Source organism: Balaenoptera musculus, chromosome 6 (assembly GCF_009873245.2).
Source record: "Balaenoptera musculus isolate JJ_BM4_2016_0621 chromosome 6, mBalMus1.pri.v3, whole genome shotgun sequence".
Lineage (NCBI taxonomy): Eukaryota > Metazoa > Chordata > Mammalia > Artiodactyla > Balaenopteridae > Balaenoptera > Balaenoptera musculus.
The window spans coordinates 95,822,751-95,838,282 of NC_045790.1; the positions used below are offsets into that span (position 1 = coordinate 95,822,751).

General features: G+C 45.0%; 1 protein-coding gene across 2 annotated transcripts in view; it reads right to left on the reverse strand.

Annotated features, from left to right (window-relative positions):
- Positions 1 to 19: 19 nt before the first annotated feature.
- Positions 20 to 15,532, reverse strand: part of RNF183 (ring finger protein 183) — a 19,986-nt gene continuing 4,473 nt past the window's right edge. Inside the window, exons 1-2 of one of the 2 annotated variants that reach the window (XM_036855153.1) lie at positions 5,589 to 5,910; positions 20 to 654 (exon numbers count right to left, since the gene is read on the reverse strand). In XM_036855153.1, the coding sequence (XP_036711048.1) occupies positions 39 to 611 (573 nt within the window). In that variant the 5' untranslated portion in view covers positions 612 to 654; positions 5,589 to 5,910 and the 3' untranslated portion in view covers positions 20 to 38. Of the gene's footprint in view, positions 655 to 5,588; positions 5,911 to 15,532 lie in introns of those variants that run through there. The other variant, XM_036855154.1, reaches the window with a different exon arrangement.

The following is a 15,532-nucleotide window of genomic DNA, read 5'->3' on the forward strand; positions in this document are numbered from 1 at the left end:
AGCCAAGAAAGGCTTGGTTCTTTGTCTGGAACAGATGCTCACCCCACACCCCAAAAAAACTGCTTGGTCCAAAAGATGGAGAAGATGAGCAACAGAGTGACACTGAGGATGACAGCCAGCAGGTAGGCAAAGATCCGGAACTGCGGGTTGCGGAAACACCCCCTCAGAGAGTCGTGGCTGGGGCTGGGGCTGGGGATGGGGACGGTGGTAGGGGCCACGTCCTGGGGGCGCCCAGTCTGGCTCCCAGGCCCGGGGCCGAGTTCCAGCGTGTAGACCCGGGGCTGGCGCAGGAAGTAGCGGCTCTTGGGCTCGTCCTTGAGACAGAGCTGGCGGCCTTCCAAGATGACGTGGTGGGGCTCCAGGCGGAGCAGGGTGAGCACGGCAGTGTCCGTGGGCAAGTCAGTGACAGGCTGTCCGGAGGCCAGCACAGTGGGCTGGCGACAGAGCGGACACAGCAACCGGCGCCGGGCCGGAGTCACCAGGCTGAGGTGGGCCAGGCACTCCACGCAGAAAGAGTGGCAGCAGTCCAGCACTTTGGGGGTGTGGAACATGTTGTTGAAGGGGTTCCAGCACACAGGGCACTCAGGCTCCCGGCCCTGCTTCTCCGCCATCCTCAGACCAGACACTGGGAGGTCTGGCAGGAGACGGGACGTCCTGGCAGAAAGGGAAAAGGAGCAAAGGAACACCCATTAAGCTCCGTGCCTGTACTTGGCCCTAGGCTGTGTCCTGTGGGTTGTTAAAAGGTATTATCACCCACATTTCACAGATGAAAAAACTTAGGTTCAAAAGGTGAAGTGAAATGAACTTATCTACAAAACCGAAATAGAGTTACAAATGTAGAAAACAAACTTATGGTTACCAGGGGGTAAGGGGGGGGACGGATAAATTGAGAGATTGGGACTGACATATACACACTACTATATATAAAATAGATAACTAATAAGGACCTACTATATAGCACAGGGAACTCAATACTCTGTAATGGCCTATATGGGAAAAGAATCTTTAAAAAGGACGGATATATGTATATGTATAACTGATTCACTTTGCTGTACACCTGAAACTAACAGGTATAAATCAACTATACCCCAATAAAAATTTTTTTAAAAAATGAAGCGATTGTTTCAGATCACCCAGTTCCTAAGCCGTAGAATTAGGTCTGGTGCTACTGCAGCATCCCCTCTACCGGGCCCAGGCCTGAGCCACCCCACCATCATCGAGCTCCCGCTCGAGGAGCCGGCACCAGTGCTTTGGAAATGGATAAAAAGTGCTCCTTGTGCTGCATGTGATTGCCCTTGGCCTCTTGGGCTCCAGGGAGAGGGAGAGGAGCCACAGTCAGTGCTTCGTGCTACAGGGCAAATATTTCCTTCCCTGCTGCCTCAGATCCTGACTAGCACAGGGATGGGCTTTGTGAATTCCCTGGTCTATCCCTCCTCTGGGGGCAAATGCCAGGCCCTCTCTCCCTCCTCCCCTTGGGCTGCAGGGCCAATCCTCAGAGCCCACTGGCCCAGCCTTTGTGCAGGGCACTGCACTGGCCTGGCAAGGGGGCCTCTGGGAAGGCTTTTCCCCTTGACCTGGAAACATGGAGAGGCCCCCCTGCCCAGATCAGCCCTTCCAGCGCCTCCTCCCAAGATTTGGCCTCCCCTGGCTCCTCCTCCCACCCTTTGTCCTAGAAACTCCCAGAGCACCCACCTGGCCTTCCTTGGCACTACGGTTGTCAGGCAGATTACCCTGAAGGGCCTGAGGCTCCAGCCTCTTCCCCTCCAGAATCTGCAAAGCTTTGGGAGACTGCCTTCTCAGCACCAACCCCGGGGCCCGTCTCCATAGCAGCGTACACGCAGCACCTGGAGCTGCCAGGTAGCCCAGGCTGCAGTCTCCTGAGCGCACCTGCCTGCAGCGAAGGCCAGAGAGCTGCCCAGGTGGCGAGTGGTGAGGTGAGGCACCAGTGTTCCCCTGGGGCGTGGCAAACAACCAACCCTGGAAGCCAAGTTATCTGTGAGATTGTGGGCGGTCTCTTCAAGACCTGGGATCCCTGGCCTCGAAAGGCAGGGGTGGCAATTTCCTTCTTCTAGATTGTGGAGAGGGTAAGTGAGCCTTCTGGGCTTCCTCTCTCCTGGGCCCTCATTTCTTTTCTAAAATGGCTGAAACCTCCTTCTCAAACAAAGGGGCTGCCTGCCCTGCCCTTCAATTGCTATGAAATTCACCTGCTGCACAGCCTGAAGTCTCTGAATACTCCCTGAATATCAGATTCAACAAGTCCTCTCCCATCCCCTTCCGATCACTTAATGTGCCCAAGGAGCTACACCCAGAACATGCAAGCCCGGCTGCCTTCTTTGTCCTTAGATGACACAGATGGTCAGCCTGGCAGGCACTGACCGCTGAGATCCTGGAGTCCAAGACTCAGCCCTCCCACCACCCTTGGGACTTAAAAGCGGGAGTCAGGGAGGAGGAGCACTCCAGCCCCACATTCCTATTTCAACCAGAAACACTTGACTTTTCTCATATTGGTCATTTGAACAAGTTGAAGACTTGAGCTTCTGAGGGAAAAAAAAGTTAAAAAACCTCTTCTCCATCCTAACCACTGACTTTGCAGATGGGAGGCAAGAAGTGACTCTCACCCAAGGTCACCCACTAGTTAGTGGTGACACCTGGACTTCCAGGCCACCACCGTGCTGCTGTCAGAAAGGTAGAACCCTCACCCATTCAGTCCACCTGCTGGATGTGTGTTATTAACTGGATAGTGAGTGTTTGCTTTTCACTAGGAGATTCCTCATGGCCAGAAGTCTCTCATGGTAGGAATCCAGGAACCATGCAGGGGGGACCTGGGGGTAACGAGTCTCCCTTGTGCCCCCGATATGACATCATCTACCCTGACTGAGTTGGTGCCTGAAGCAAAACCTGCTTACATTCTCACCCATGGCTTCCTGGTTTCCTTCTAGACCCTAGACCTCTGTCACTGCCTCGTGACAGGGAAGAGGAAGTGAAGACATGCAGGAGGAGGATGGAACAGCTCTGGCTGAAGCTCGGATAGTTTGCCAAAGATCCTCACCAATGAATGCCTCCTTCTGTGGGCGATTCGTCCTTTCTACGAGCAGTCATTGAGTTAATGAGAGCTCGCCACATGCCAGGCGCTGTGCTAGGCACTGGGTAAATAATGAGGAACAAAATAGACATGGTCTTTGACCTCATGACATTTAGAGTCTAGTGAGGGAAAGAGACATTTAATGAGTGATGGGCAATAAATACACAATTTTAATTAATACTATAAAGGACACAAAGGAAAATGGGCTCAGGGGACTTGTTGCTTCAGGTGAGATCACCAGGGAAGCTTTCTCCAGAGAGGTGATATGAAAGCCAAGACCAGAGGATGAGAAGAATCCAGCCCTGCAGGGTGGAAAAAGAGCATTCGAGCTCAAGGGAACAGCATGTGCCAAAGCCTTAGGGTGAGAAAAAGCTCTGTCTTTGAGGAAGTGAAAGGAGGCCGGGTGACTGGGGTGTAGTGGGTGGGTCTGGATGGGGAAGTGGCTTTTAGGAAGAAGCCAGAGAGGCTGCCCTGGAGGCTGGGGAATGCATCTGGGTTTTATTCTAGGGCTGAGTGTGTGTGTATGTATGTGCTTGCTGGCAGGGTTGGGGGGTGGGGGGTGACCCGATCCTATTTCCAGTTTTAAAGCAACATTCCAGCTGCAGAGCAGAAGACAGAGTGAAAGGGATGAGTGGAAATGGAAGACCAGTTAGGGGCTCTAGCCGTCGTCCAGGTTGGGATGGTGGGGCTTGATGCATGTGAGGCGTTGGTGGAGAAGATCAAAGGGATGGGTGAAAGATATCTTTGCAGATGCAATCAAATATACTTTCCAAGAAGCAGTGGACAGGACAGCATAGATTCTAGAACCAGGTTGTCAAGGCTATTGACCCCCAACACACTGCTTGTTAAGGCTGTGATTCCAAGTGAACTGTTTAACCTCTCTGTTCTTCAGTTTCTTCTGAAAAGGAAGCTAAAAGTGGTGCCTCGGAGAGTAAAGCTCTTAGACGGAGCCTGCCACCCAGTAAAGACTATATATGAGGTGGGTTGCATTATCCCTGCAAATGGATTTGAGAGAGAGGAAGGCTCAAGGCTGACTTTGAGGCCACGAAATTTTCTTCATTGAGCTTTGAGAAGCCCCTGAATTCCAGAGTGTGTCAGAAGCAGACCTTTAGTATTTATCAAAGGCCTTAAAATATACATAACCTTGATTCAGCAGTTCCCCCACTGGGAATTTATCCTGTGGAAATAATCCAGGACCTGTGCCAAGATTTGGGTAGAAAGCACGGCTCTAATGGTTAAAAATTGAAAACTGCCTAATTATCCAATAGTAGGACACTTATTAAATAAATTCTGCTCCATCCATACAAAGAGACATTCTGCAGCCTTTAAATGATGTGATAAAACATCTATTGATATGGAAATACGTCATGACATGTCATTAAGTGAAAAGAACCAGTAATAAAACCATATTACAGTACGATCTAATTTTTCAATATATGTGTGCAATGGAAAAAAATGTGTGGAAAAACAAACACTGAAATGTCAACAGTGGTTATCTCTAGGGGTAAGATTATAGGTTTGTTAGTTTGTTTGCTTTTAATTCTCTTGCCTGAAAATTCTAACTTTATTGCACTAAGCTTGTATTACTACCCTTAAAGATCTTCCCCTCCCCACAAAGCAGACTTCCATTCTCTGAAGTTCCACGGCCAAAGCTGTAAAGGGATGCTCAAGAGGAGGGATGATCACTGTTGAATCAGCACCTGGGCCCTTATCTGCCGTGGTCACCTCAGGCCTTGTCTGTGGTTTCAGAGTCTGTCTCCAGGAGGGATTCTGGCCACTTATCCACCAACGACTCACTCTCAAGCCAGGACATCCCAATACCACCCCAAAGGCATCGCCTCAGTCTGTGACCAGGTCAGTCAGCCAAATATCCATTGTCTGTAACATCACCCCAATACTTTCAACCTCCAGAGGAGAGAGGTGAAGAACTAGCGTTTTTATAGGACTTCCCAGTTTACAAAGGGCCTCAGTCCTGGCCGAGGTCTAAGTGTGGTAACTCACATCTTGATGGTATAATTTGCCTTTTACAATTTTTTTTTCCATTTGCATAGACCATTTGATTCTGTAAAACCACCCTCTGAAGGAAGCAGGATCAGGAGTCAACAGTGTGCAGCTATGGAACCAGACTTCTTTGCTGTGAGGTCTTAGACAAATGGCTTAACCTCTCTGAGCTTTGTTTTCCTCTGTAATATAGGCTAATGATCTCACCTTATGAGCTTGCTGTGAGGAAGGGATAATGACTGTTATGTGCCCAGCAAAGCACAGCAGATGCTCAATACATAGGTAGCATGCTATTTTTACACTCATTTTATAGATGGGAACATCAAGGCTCAGAATGGTGAAGTGACTTGCCCAAGGCTTCACAGCTAAAGAATGGCTGAGCTTGAAAGATGATCCCAGGAGCCCTGCCTCCCAGGACAGCGTTCACCCGGTCGGTGGACGATGCTGCCTCTCAGGATGCAGGGCCCTGTGACCCGTCCCTCCACGACCCTCCCTGGTTCCTTACCTGCTCCCTCAGCGCCTCCTCCACCTCCTCCTGCTCCTTTGCCTAGCACGGCCCTGCAGCATGTGCTCTGGGCTCTGACTTCTCCCGGCCTGGTTTCCAGGCAGTTGTGGGCGTGCCTCATTTGCATGGTCTTCAGGAAGCTCTCGGCCAGCTCTCCATCTCAGGTTTTTCTCTCCTTCCCTCCGCTGCCTTTGGACTGTCTGAGCCTACCAGGGACAGCCTGGAAGCTTTGGTTTCATCTTCCTCCTGTGAGTCACTCTTGCCTTCTCTCTAAGGGGGTCGAAGTCCACTCATCTTTGCAGGCCTCTGTTCTGCACCAGGTTGGTCTCCTGCATCACCTCTGACTGCACTGCCTTGGCTCACACACAGCCTTATGGGCAGTTGACAGGCAGGCAGGTTGTCTGTGATGCCACTTCTGCCCCTCGGTGCAGATCGATCCTTTCCTACTCTGCGCCCTGCAACTAAAATACAAAGGGCACTTGCAAAATATTGAGAAAATTATTTAATCCAAAAGGAAAACCATTAGGGGAGAGTCACTGAAGCATAAGCCTGAAGAGCCTGGGTTCTCAATCAAGTCAGGTTTCTGGGTCAGAGTCAAGTCCTCGCTCAGAATCCAGACTCTACTTACTAGTGATGGAGACTTGAGCAAATTAATTTCTCTAAATATTATTTTGCTCAGCTGAAAATGGGCATAATAATTTTACCTATTTGATCCACAGGTTAAATGAGATAATGCATGCAGAGATCATAACACAGTGCCTGGTACACAGTAACATGCAGTAAATGTTAACTATTATTAAGAGATGATCAGGCAAATCACAGAAAAAGAAATACAAGTGGAAAATATATGTAATTGTTCAACCTCATTTATAATTAGAGAAATTCAGATTTAAAATAAGATACTGCTATTTTTCCTATTAGACTGAAAACATTAACATAATATTAGCTAAAACCTGCTACTATTATTAAAAGTAATAATAGCAGTTTATGTGCTTTATTAAATGCTTCTGATCTGGGACAATGAATCCTCCCAACACTCCCACAAGGCACAATATGGATCACATAAAATAAATGACTTGTCCTTACTCTTCCACAGATAAGGAATCAGAAGCTCAAAGCAAGTAAGGGGTTTATTTGCCCAAGAGCTCATGAGAAGCAAGTTAAAGAGCTGGGACTGCAAGTATGACTCTGAAATCTGTGCCATTGCCTCACTGTCTCCCAAAAGTGTATTCATACGATCCATCTTTTGTTCCCTCTCCTATTCTCTGTACATATGGTCCTCTTCTTTTATTCCTTTACTGACCATTTAAATTGGGGTTTGGAGAATAAACAGAAATAAATGTATTTTATGATGTAATCAAATGCCCTAGTCCCCTTATTTTGTGTTTTAAAATTTTTGTTTTAGAAGAGGTAATACATTTGCATGTTCAGCACGAGAGGTTTCATTTTGCAATGAAAATGTTGTTCTCCCAGCTACCTAATTTCCCTAAAAATTAAGGAATTATACTATCAGTTTCTTGTGTATCTTTCCAAAGATGCTTTATGAATACACAAGCAAAACTCCTATGTCAAAATGTCTGTGTATTCCTATTCCTCCTTTTTACACAAATGTGCATTTGGTATACATGGTTCTACACTTTGCTTTTTTCACTTAACGATGTATCTGAGATATCATTCTGTATTAGTGCATAAAGAGCTTTTTCAGTTTTTTAATGGTTGTATCATATTTCATTGAATGGCTGTACCACAAATTACTTAACCATTCCCTTATTGATATAATCCCTTCATTTGTTGTTGTTTGTTGTTTTTTTTTTTTTTTTGGCCTCTCCTCAAGGCATGCGGGGTCTTAGTTCCCTGACTTGGGATTGAACCCGGGCCCCCTGCAGTGGAAGCACTGAGTCCTAACCAGTGGACAGCCAGGAAGTTCCCCTAATCCTTTCATTTTAAACATATAAATATTGGCTGGAAAAATAAATGCCAAAATGATTGCAGGATTTAGATTAGCCTTGAATTGTCTGAAAAATAGCTGTGTTCTTTGGGAAGTTGTAGATCCCTAACAAAGACCTCTAAGCATTTTTCCTCTTTCTGAGCAGGAGACAGAGGGATGCCTCAAGGCATGACCTGGTGGCCTGGAATTCCCTCTCAGCCCTAGAACGCCCTGCTTTCCAGTATCACTTCTGGTTAACTAAGGTTAGTGAGAATTCAAGACACTGATTCAGCCCGAAGGATCTGGTTCGTATTTGAGAGTTTGGAAGCCATGCTTTCTGGCAACTCATGCAAACCATGAAGAAGCTTATATACTTTTACATAATAATATAATTCCCTGGAAGTATCCAAAAGATATGTGTGATATTGTGATTTATAATAAGAAATATTTGGCCTTCATTCTATTCCTGGCCTGGGATTGAACCCACGCTCCCTGTGGTGGAAGCGTGAAGTCTTAACCACTGGACCACTAGGGAAGTCCCTTATTTAAAATGCTATTGCAGAAGAATTTTTATTGATCTGTGAAAATGGTCACAATATACTATAAATGGAGGGGAGCAAAGCAGTTACAAAATGTTATAGGTATGATCCAGATTTTGTAAAACAAAATTTATATATAAAGCCTGAAAGGCCATGAGACAAAATGTCCCAATGGTTATCTCTGCGTGCTAAGTTTACTGGTATTGCCATTTTCTTCTTAACTATATTTTCTAAACTTTTATTAATAAATATGTATTACTTTTGCAATAGGAAAATTCACTTGGAAAACAAGGAAGTCTGAGTTTTCTGCAACCCGGGAATCCAGAACTTAAAAAGAAGCAAGGAGGGTGTGTAAGAAATCAGTCAGGGCATTGCAAGCATTGACATAAAAATAAAATAAACCATGGCCCTTTCCCGGGTCACTGCTTGTCTAGTGAGCAAATGCATTATCATTAATATCTCTGGGTGGTCAGGGCTAGGGAGTACTTTGCAAACAGTGGAAAATTTTCCGGGGAGATACCCAGGAGAGATAGTGAGCCATCTCAGGAATTTGAGAGTTGAACTAATTTAGTTCATGCTTCGGAGGTGAGGTCAGTCAGCTGGAAAAGCACCTCGTCTAAGCAGTACCTTGGAACCGAGTGAGTGAAGAGTCATGAGACTTGGTGGGGCCCAGCCAAGGTCGGGAATGGAGGCGGAGGGTGGCCTGAACCATGTGGGGAGGAAGAGACAGCAGAAGGCAGTAAATGGGCAGTGGAGGATGGAGAAAAGACGGTGACGAGGCAGGTTTTGGTCAGGTGATCAGTGTTGAGCGAGCTCCCACCCCCGCCAAGGGCACGGGGCAACTCTCCCTGTGGGACACCACATTGTTATCACTTGGAGCCATGCCTTAGGCTTATCCCGAGGCCAGAACAGTCCCAGCAGCAGAGGTATCACCTGGAGATTGGTAGGAATGCAGAAGCTCAGGCCCACTCCAGACCTACTGAATCAGAATTTGCATTTTCACAAGATCCCCAGGGGGATTCAGAGACACACTGAAGTATGAGGACTAATTTAGTAAAAAATATCCCCAGTATATGCTCCTTGACTCATCCCGGGTACATTTGTCTTCAGGTTCTTGAAGACTTCTCAAGGATCTGACACCAGGAAGAAGATGTCCCAGACAGGGCTGGGTGAATCTCAGCCTGGGAATGGACACCGTCCCTCCCTCCCCATTTCCTGTGTGCAGCGTCTGAGTTTGTTTAACATGTCACAATCCTCATACAAAACCCTTAGGGCCAGATGTGTTTCAGAATTCAGAATTTTTCATATTTTAGGAAGATAATATGATGCATTTACCATATACTAGTGAGACCTGAGGCAGCACCTGGTAATCAAATGCATTAATATTCTGCAATTTATTTTTTATTTTATTTTATTAATATTCTGCAATTTATTATAAAGATTGATACCCAAAAGAATAAGCACCATCAGGTCAATTTTGGCACCAAATTTAATGAAAAAAACCTTTGTCTCCAGAACGTGGGGATTTTAGCATTGTGGATAAGGATTATGAACTGTTTTATTATTTTATTTTATTTTAAAAATGTGTCAATTGAATAAATTTAGAAACACTGATATAACACTATTTCCCAGCCCTCGTTTACCTCAGACTTAGCAGGACCTACAGGATCTAGATATTCTTTCAAATATAAAGTAGTTCACATAATTCCTTTCATCAAGCAGGTCACATCTGGCATTGTTATTCCCAGATCAATTCAAGGCATTCTGTGAGGAGTGATTGGATTTTGACGAAATTAAGAATTTATCCCAGATAACATCAATGCGAAATGTCAGAGCTAAGGCTGGACCCCAGGGCCTCCAGCTCCTGGTCCTGCGCTTTCCTCCTCTCCCTTCATCTGCCTTCCCCTCCCCTCTCTGTCCCCAGGCAGAGGGTTCCCGGCTGAGGACACAGGACAGCAGGCCTCCTGCCCATGCCACCTGGTGTGTTTAGAAACACAGAACTGCAATTGGACGGTTCTTCCTCCAGCTGGGCTGTGAATGAAGCATCTTGTCTTCCAGTCCCCCAGACTTGCCGCCACATCAGGGCGGCAGTAATTGCCCCCTGAAGGTCCTTGGAGTGAGTTGGGCCAGGCACAGCCAGGTAAGTCCTGACACTTACTCTGAAGCCTTTCTCCACGTGACCCCTGGCAGGAACACAGTGGCAAAAAGTTGCAAGAGGCCGTTTGTACAAGGAAGGCCCAGGGCAGTTTCCAGGAAGGTCTCAAAGGCCTTCTCCAAATGCCGGGAGAGAAGGCTCCTGGGCCAAAGTCCATCTCTGCTCTTGGAATGCTCAGCTTGCAGTACCGGCAAAGGGATCCTTTCACGGGGCTTTTAGTCGAAATCAGGAAGCCGGGCCCCTCCCTCCTCGCTGGGTTCCCGGGGCCTCATGGTTTGCACTCTTCTCTATGGCACTTTCTCATTTGTGCTCGTCTCTACATCTGTCTAGTTTCCCTTCTCTCATGGGAGTTTATTCTTTAACTTTTATTGTAGTACATGTCCAATATGGAAAAATTAGGCAACTCAGATGAATATAACACTGACACTTAGGGACAATGCTAGGCACTATTCGAGGGGCTCTACCTGAATCGTATGACATCCCTGATGACAACTCTGTGAGTAGGTGCTACCATCATACCATCTCCATTTCACAGATGATGGCACTGAGACACAGATTAAGTCTCTTGCCCAAGGTCGTGAGGCTAAGAAGCGGCAGACTGGGATTTGAACCAGGCATGGTGGTGCTGGAGTCCACGCCCTAAACCCAGGCCACACTGCCACCTATAAGGAGAAAATAAACTCACCCAAAATCCTACATGCAGAGATGACCACTGAAAAAATAAAGCTCAGGATCCAAACAATGAGAAGGGTCTAACATAAAGCCCTCTCCACAATAAATAAGACTGTAAAAATAACATCTTCTGGATGAGAGGCAACTCAAAGTGGTTTTTGTAATTGTATTATTGTATTCTTATTATCACATGGTTCAGACAAATGGGTCATAGAATCTTCAGTATGAAACTTGAATTATGGTTTCACAATAAGAACTTTTCTACGGATGGTAATTAGAAACAAAGAAAAATTCTTTCTTGACAAAGGTATGTTTATCATAGCCTTTCAGTGTATAGCCTTTCAGTCTCTTTATAAGTATTTTAAATGCAAAATTTTTTCATACATTATTATAAAATATGTCATACTCTAGGTACTGTTTTGTAGCCTTTCCGCTTATCTTTCCACATCATAAAATAGTCTTCTACAACCTTTTCTTCAAAATGAAAATAGTCTTGTTTTTGATCATAAAAGTGACAAAGGAAATAACAAATTTATGTATTTGCTTGTAGTATATGCGTGAAATGTCTCTGAAAGAGTACATTAGATGCTGGTAACACTGGTTACCTCTGGAGGGAGCCAGATGGAAGGCAGACGTGGATGAGAGGGAGACTTTAATGTATAAACTCTTGCACTCTTGATTGTGACTATGTGAATGAGTTATCTATTTCAAAAATAATTAAGTTTTTAAAATGAAACTGATTCATCCTCATTACAAAAATAAAAAGGCATAAAGTAGAAGATAAATTCATCTTTAAACTCAATACCCAGAGATAACACTGTTAACATTTTTGCTCTATTTCTTCCAGACCTTCATCTATGAATGTATAGACATATGTGCAGATATATTTTTACCAAAATGGGATGAGGCTGTATGGGGCTGTTTTGTCACCTGTGTTTTTCACTTAGGGTGAATCATGGACAACATTTCATGCAGCCCCATTTTAAATGTGTACAAGGTTATTAGTCATGTGAAGGTGGCTGGTTTCCAAAAGACTATTTCTGGATGGACTGAGAGTCCAGCACCTGGACATGCAGTGTTAGTTGACACCAGTGGTATTTTATTGGAAGACTCATGAAATTATGATTGTGAAAGTAGTTTGTGTAGAGCATATAAGGTTTCACTGTCAAAATTCTGGCCTCTTAACTGGAGGTGTCAGGAGGAAAGGTAGAATCAAAACCAGCTGGCCCAGCTTCTTTCTAATGTTGGCCCGTGGAGCTGACACTTCCCTCGTACAGTCTTCAACATTTACCCACTCATCTTTAAACCTGAGGTTTGCAAAGTTTAAGAGCACAAAGTGTTAGCAAGGGTATGGAACAACGGAAACTCTGCTGAAGGTCCTCCACAGCTGGTGGGAATGTGAACTGTGACAAACTTTTTGGAAAAGAGGTGGTATCTACTAAAGCTGATCATGCACTCTACCCTGTGGCCCAGAATGGCCTCCCCTGGTTATATAGTGAATACGATGCCTGCATATTTCACCAGATGACATACTAATGGAATGTTCATAGCAGCACTAATTATAAGAGCCCCAAACTAGAAACACCCATATGCCCATCAGTAGTTAAATGGATAAATTATAATACTGTCACACAATAGAATACTATCAATGTCAATCTATCTCACAAACATGTTGAGCCCAAGAAGCCTGACGAAAATTAAGAGCATATATTGTTTCACCTAACTCTACTGCTGGGTAACAAACTGTCCCAAAACTTAGTCTTAAAACAATTTGTTTTTCATGATTCTGTGGGCTAGCTGCGCACTTTCTCTTCTGATTTCATCTATGGCTGCATTCAGCTGCAGGTTTGGCAGGGCTGGAAGGTCCAAGGTGACCTTGTTCACATGTGTGGTGGTACGGGGTTCTTCTCCACAGGACCTAGGTCACTCCCTGACGTGGAAGCCTCGGAGTAGCATTCCAAGAGGGTGAAAGTGAAGCTGCAAGCTCTCCCTAAGGCTGAGCCTCAGACTTGCATAGCATTCGTTCTGCATTCTGTTGGTCAAACCAAGTCAAAAAGGCCATCACAGATTCAAGGGCTGGGAAAATAGATCCCATCTATTAATGAGAAGTTACTTTGCAAAGGGTCACACATACAGGGATGGGAGAAGCTTGTGGCCATATCTTCCATCTACTACAATATGATTCTACTTATATAAAGTAGAAAAGCAGACAAAACCAATTTATGCCGTTACAAATACCTTGGCAGATAGTTCTGAAGGGGAGTATGAGGGAGGCCATCTGCGTTCCTGGATGTATTATACTTCTTCATCTAGGTTACTAGAGTGTGTTCAGTTTAAGAAAATTCAGCCAGCTATAAACTTAAGACATTTGAAACTCTGTGATGGCTAAACTTGAATTAAAAGTTTATATATGTGTGTATGTGTGTGTGTGTGTATATATATATATATATAGTGGCTTAAAAAGAATGAAGTTCTCTTTCAAGTCACAGTACAGCTGGTCAGGCTGCTGGAACAGCTCAGCTCCTGGAGGTTATTTGGGGCCCCAGCTTCCTTCTTTCTTGTTGTTGCATCATCTTGTCCTTATCTGAATAGCTGAAGCTGTTGCTGGCAGTCTGCATCCCACCTAGCGGGAAGGGACCCAGAGGGGAAATCCTGGACAAACATACTCCTTTTGAGCTAACAGGGTGGAAGTTACATCACTTCCACTCACGGTCCACTGACACCAACTTATTCTTATGGCTGTGCCTAGCTGGGAATGCTGTCTTAGCTGGACTGCCCGTGCCAAGAAGTGCCCATTTCAGGAACAACTAACAGTCTGCTGTGTTTTAATGATGAAGCTGTTCTTTGATAATTATGCTTTAAAAAGGCTATTCAGAAAAAGCTAAGTTCCTTTATCTCAGTGTTAAAAGATTAAAAAAAACAAGTGGGGGCTTCCCTGGTGGTTCGGTGGTTCAGTGGTTAAGAATCCGCCTTCCAATGCAGGGGACGTGGGTTCGATCCCTGGTTGGGGAGCTAAGATCCCACATGCCGCGGGGCAACTAAGCCCCCTGCGCCTCAACTACTGAGCCTGCGTGCTCTAGAGCCCGTGCGCCACAACTAGAGAGCCCGAGCGCCGCGACTAGAGAGACGCCTGTGCCGCAACAAAGAGCCCGCGCCCTGCAATGAAAGATCCGTGTGCTGCAAACTAAGACACGGTGCAGCCAAATCAATAAATAAATATTTAAAAAACAAGTGACCTGAGTTCTATACTTGCCATTCCTGTGTCAAAATGAAGGCTGTTACAGACTGAAAACAACACGTCTCTCGATACCAGTGCTGAAAACACACATCTGAAGGTACATTTCTGCTGCTACAGCTAAAAGATCGGACATTATTTCTGTTTCAGTGACAGTAAACTCAGAACTCCTGGGGAACCTTCTTTAATAATCACTGTTCAGAAAAAAAAAAAAAAATCACTGTTCAGGAAGATAGTGATAATGGGGACTTGTCTGATACTTTGGGGATACCGATGATATTCACTGCATCACAGTACTTGCTCGTAGCTATTTTAAAGAAAATAATCACTCTTTTTCAGGTTATTTTTAACCTCAGTAAAAATAAAGGTCCTCTTATAAGATAGTGTAAGCCACCAAAAAATAAATAAAAAGGTCATTAATAATCACCATGCATTTTTCCTTAAATATATAAATATTTTCAACTTATATAAGTAAATATATAAATTTTTTTTAAAATTTAAAATATAATTGGCCAGATTCCAAGGGTTTATATACTTTCCTAGAAAAAACTTGGACTTCCCTGGTGGTCCAGTGATCAAGACTCCACGCTTCCACTGCAGGGAATGCGGGTTCGATCCCTGGTAGGGGGACTAAGATCCTGCATGCCGCGCACCGCGGCCAAAAAAGAAAAAAGAAAAAAAAAAAAGAAAAAGTCAACTGTCTTCGGAAAATTCCTTTATATGATTTTAGAGGAATAGCCTCTAAATTAAGTGTTCAATGCACAAATGAATGCATTTTAGCAGCCTGTATCTTAGGTGCTGAGAGTACCCGATTAGAGCATGTAAGACTGAAAAATCCTATAATACATTTGGATTTATTAACCTATTTTCTACTTAAAATGCACGAATAAGGAATTTTTATATCAAGCATGTGTAGAGTGTAGGGAAACATTTATTTATTTATTTATTTATTTATTTATTTTTATTTACCTTTGGCTGCGCTGGGTCTTTTTTGCTGCATGCAGGCTTTCTCTAGTTGTGGCGAGCGGGGGCTACTCTTCATTGCAGTGCGCGGGCTTCTCATTGTGGTGGCTTCTCTTGTTGCGGAGCTCGGGCTCTAGGTGCGTGGGCTTCAGTAGTTGTGGCACATGGGCTTAGTTGCTCTGCGGCATGTGGGATCTTCCCAGACCAGGGCTCGAACCTGTGTCCCCTGTGTTGGCAGGCGGATTCTTAACCACTGCGCCACCAGGGAAGCCCGGGAAACAATTTTATTGGTAATAGAACTGGGCTACTTCATCAGAGCCCTTCTATTTTCTCACATATGTTCCCGCTGTTCCCCTTTCCTGGGACCCCTCCCAACCACTCCCTTGGATTTTCTGTCTTCCTTCTAGAAGAAAGGCTCACCTGTAGCACTAATAGTTCAGGATTTGCTAGGAC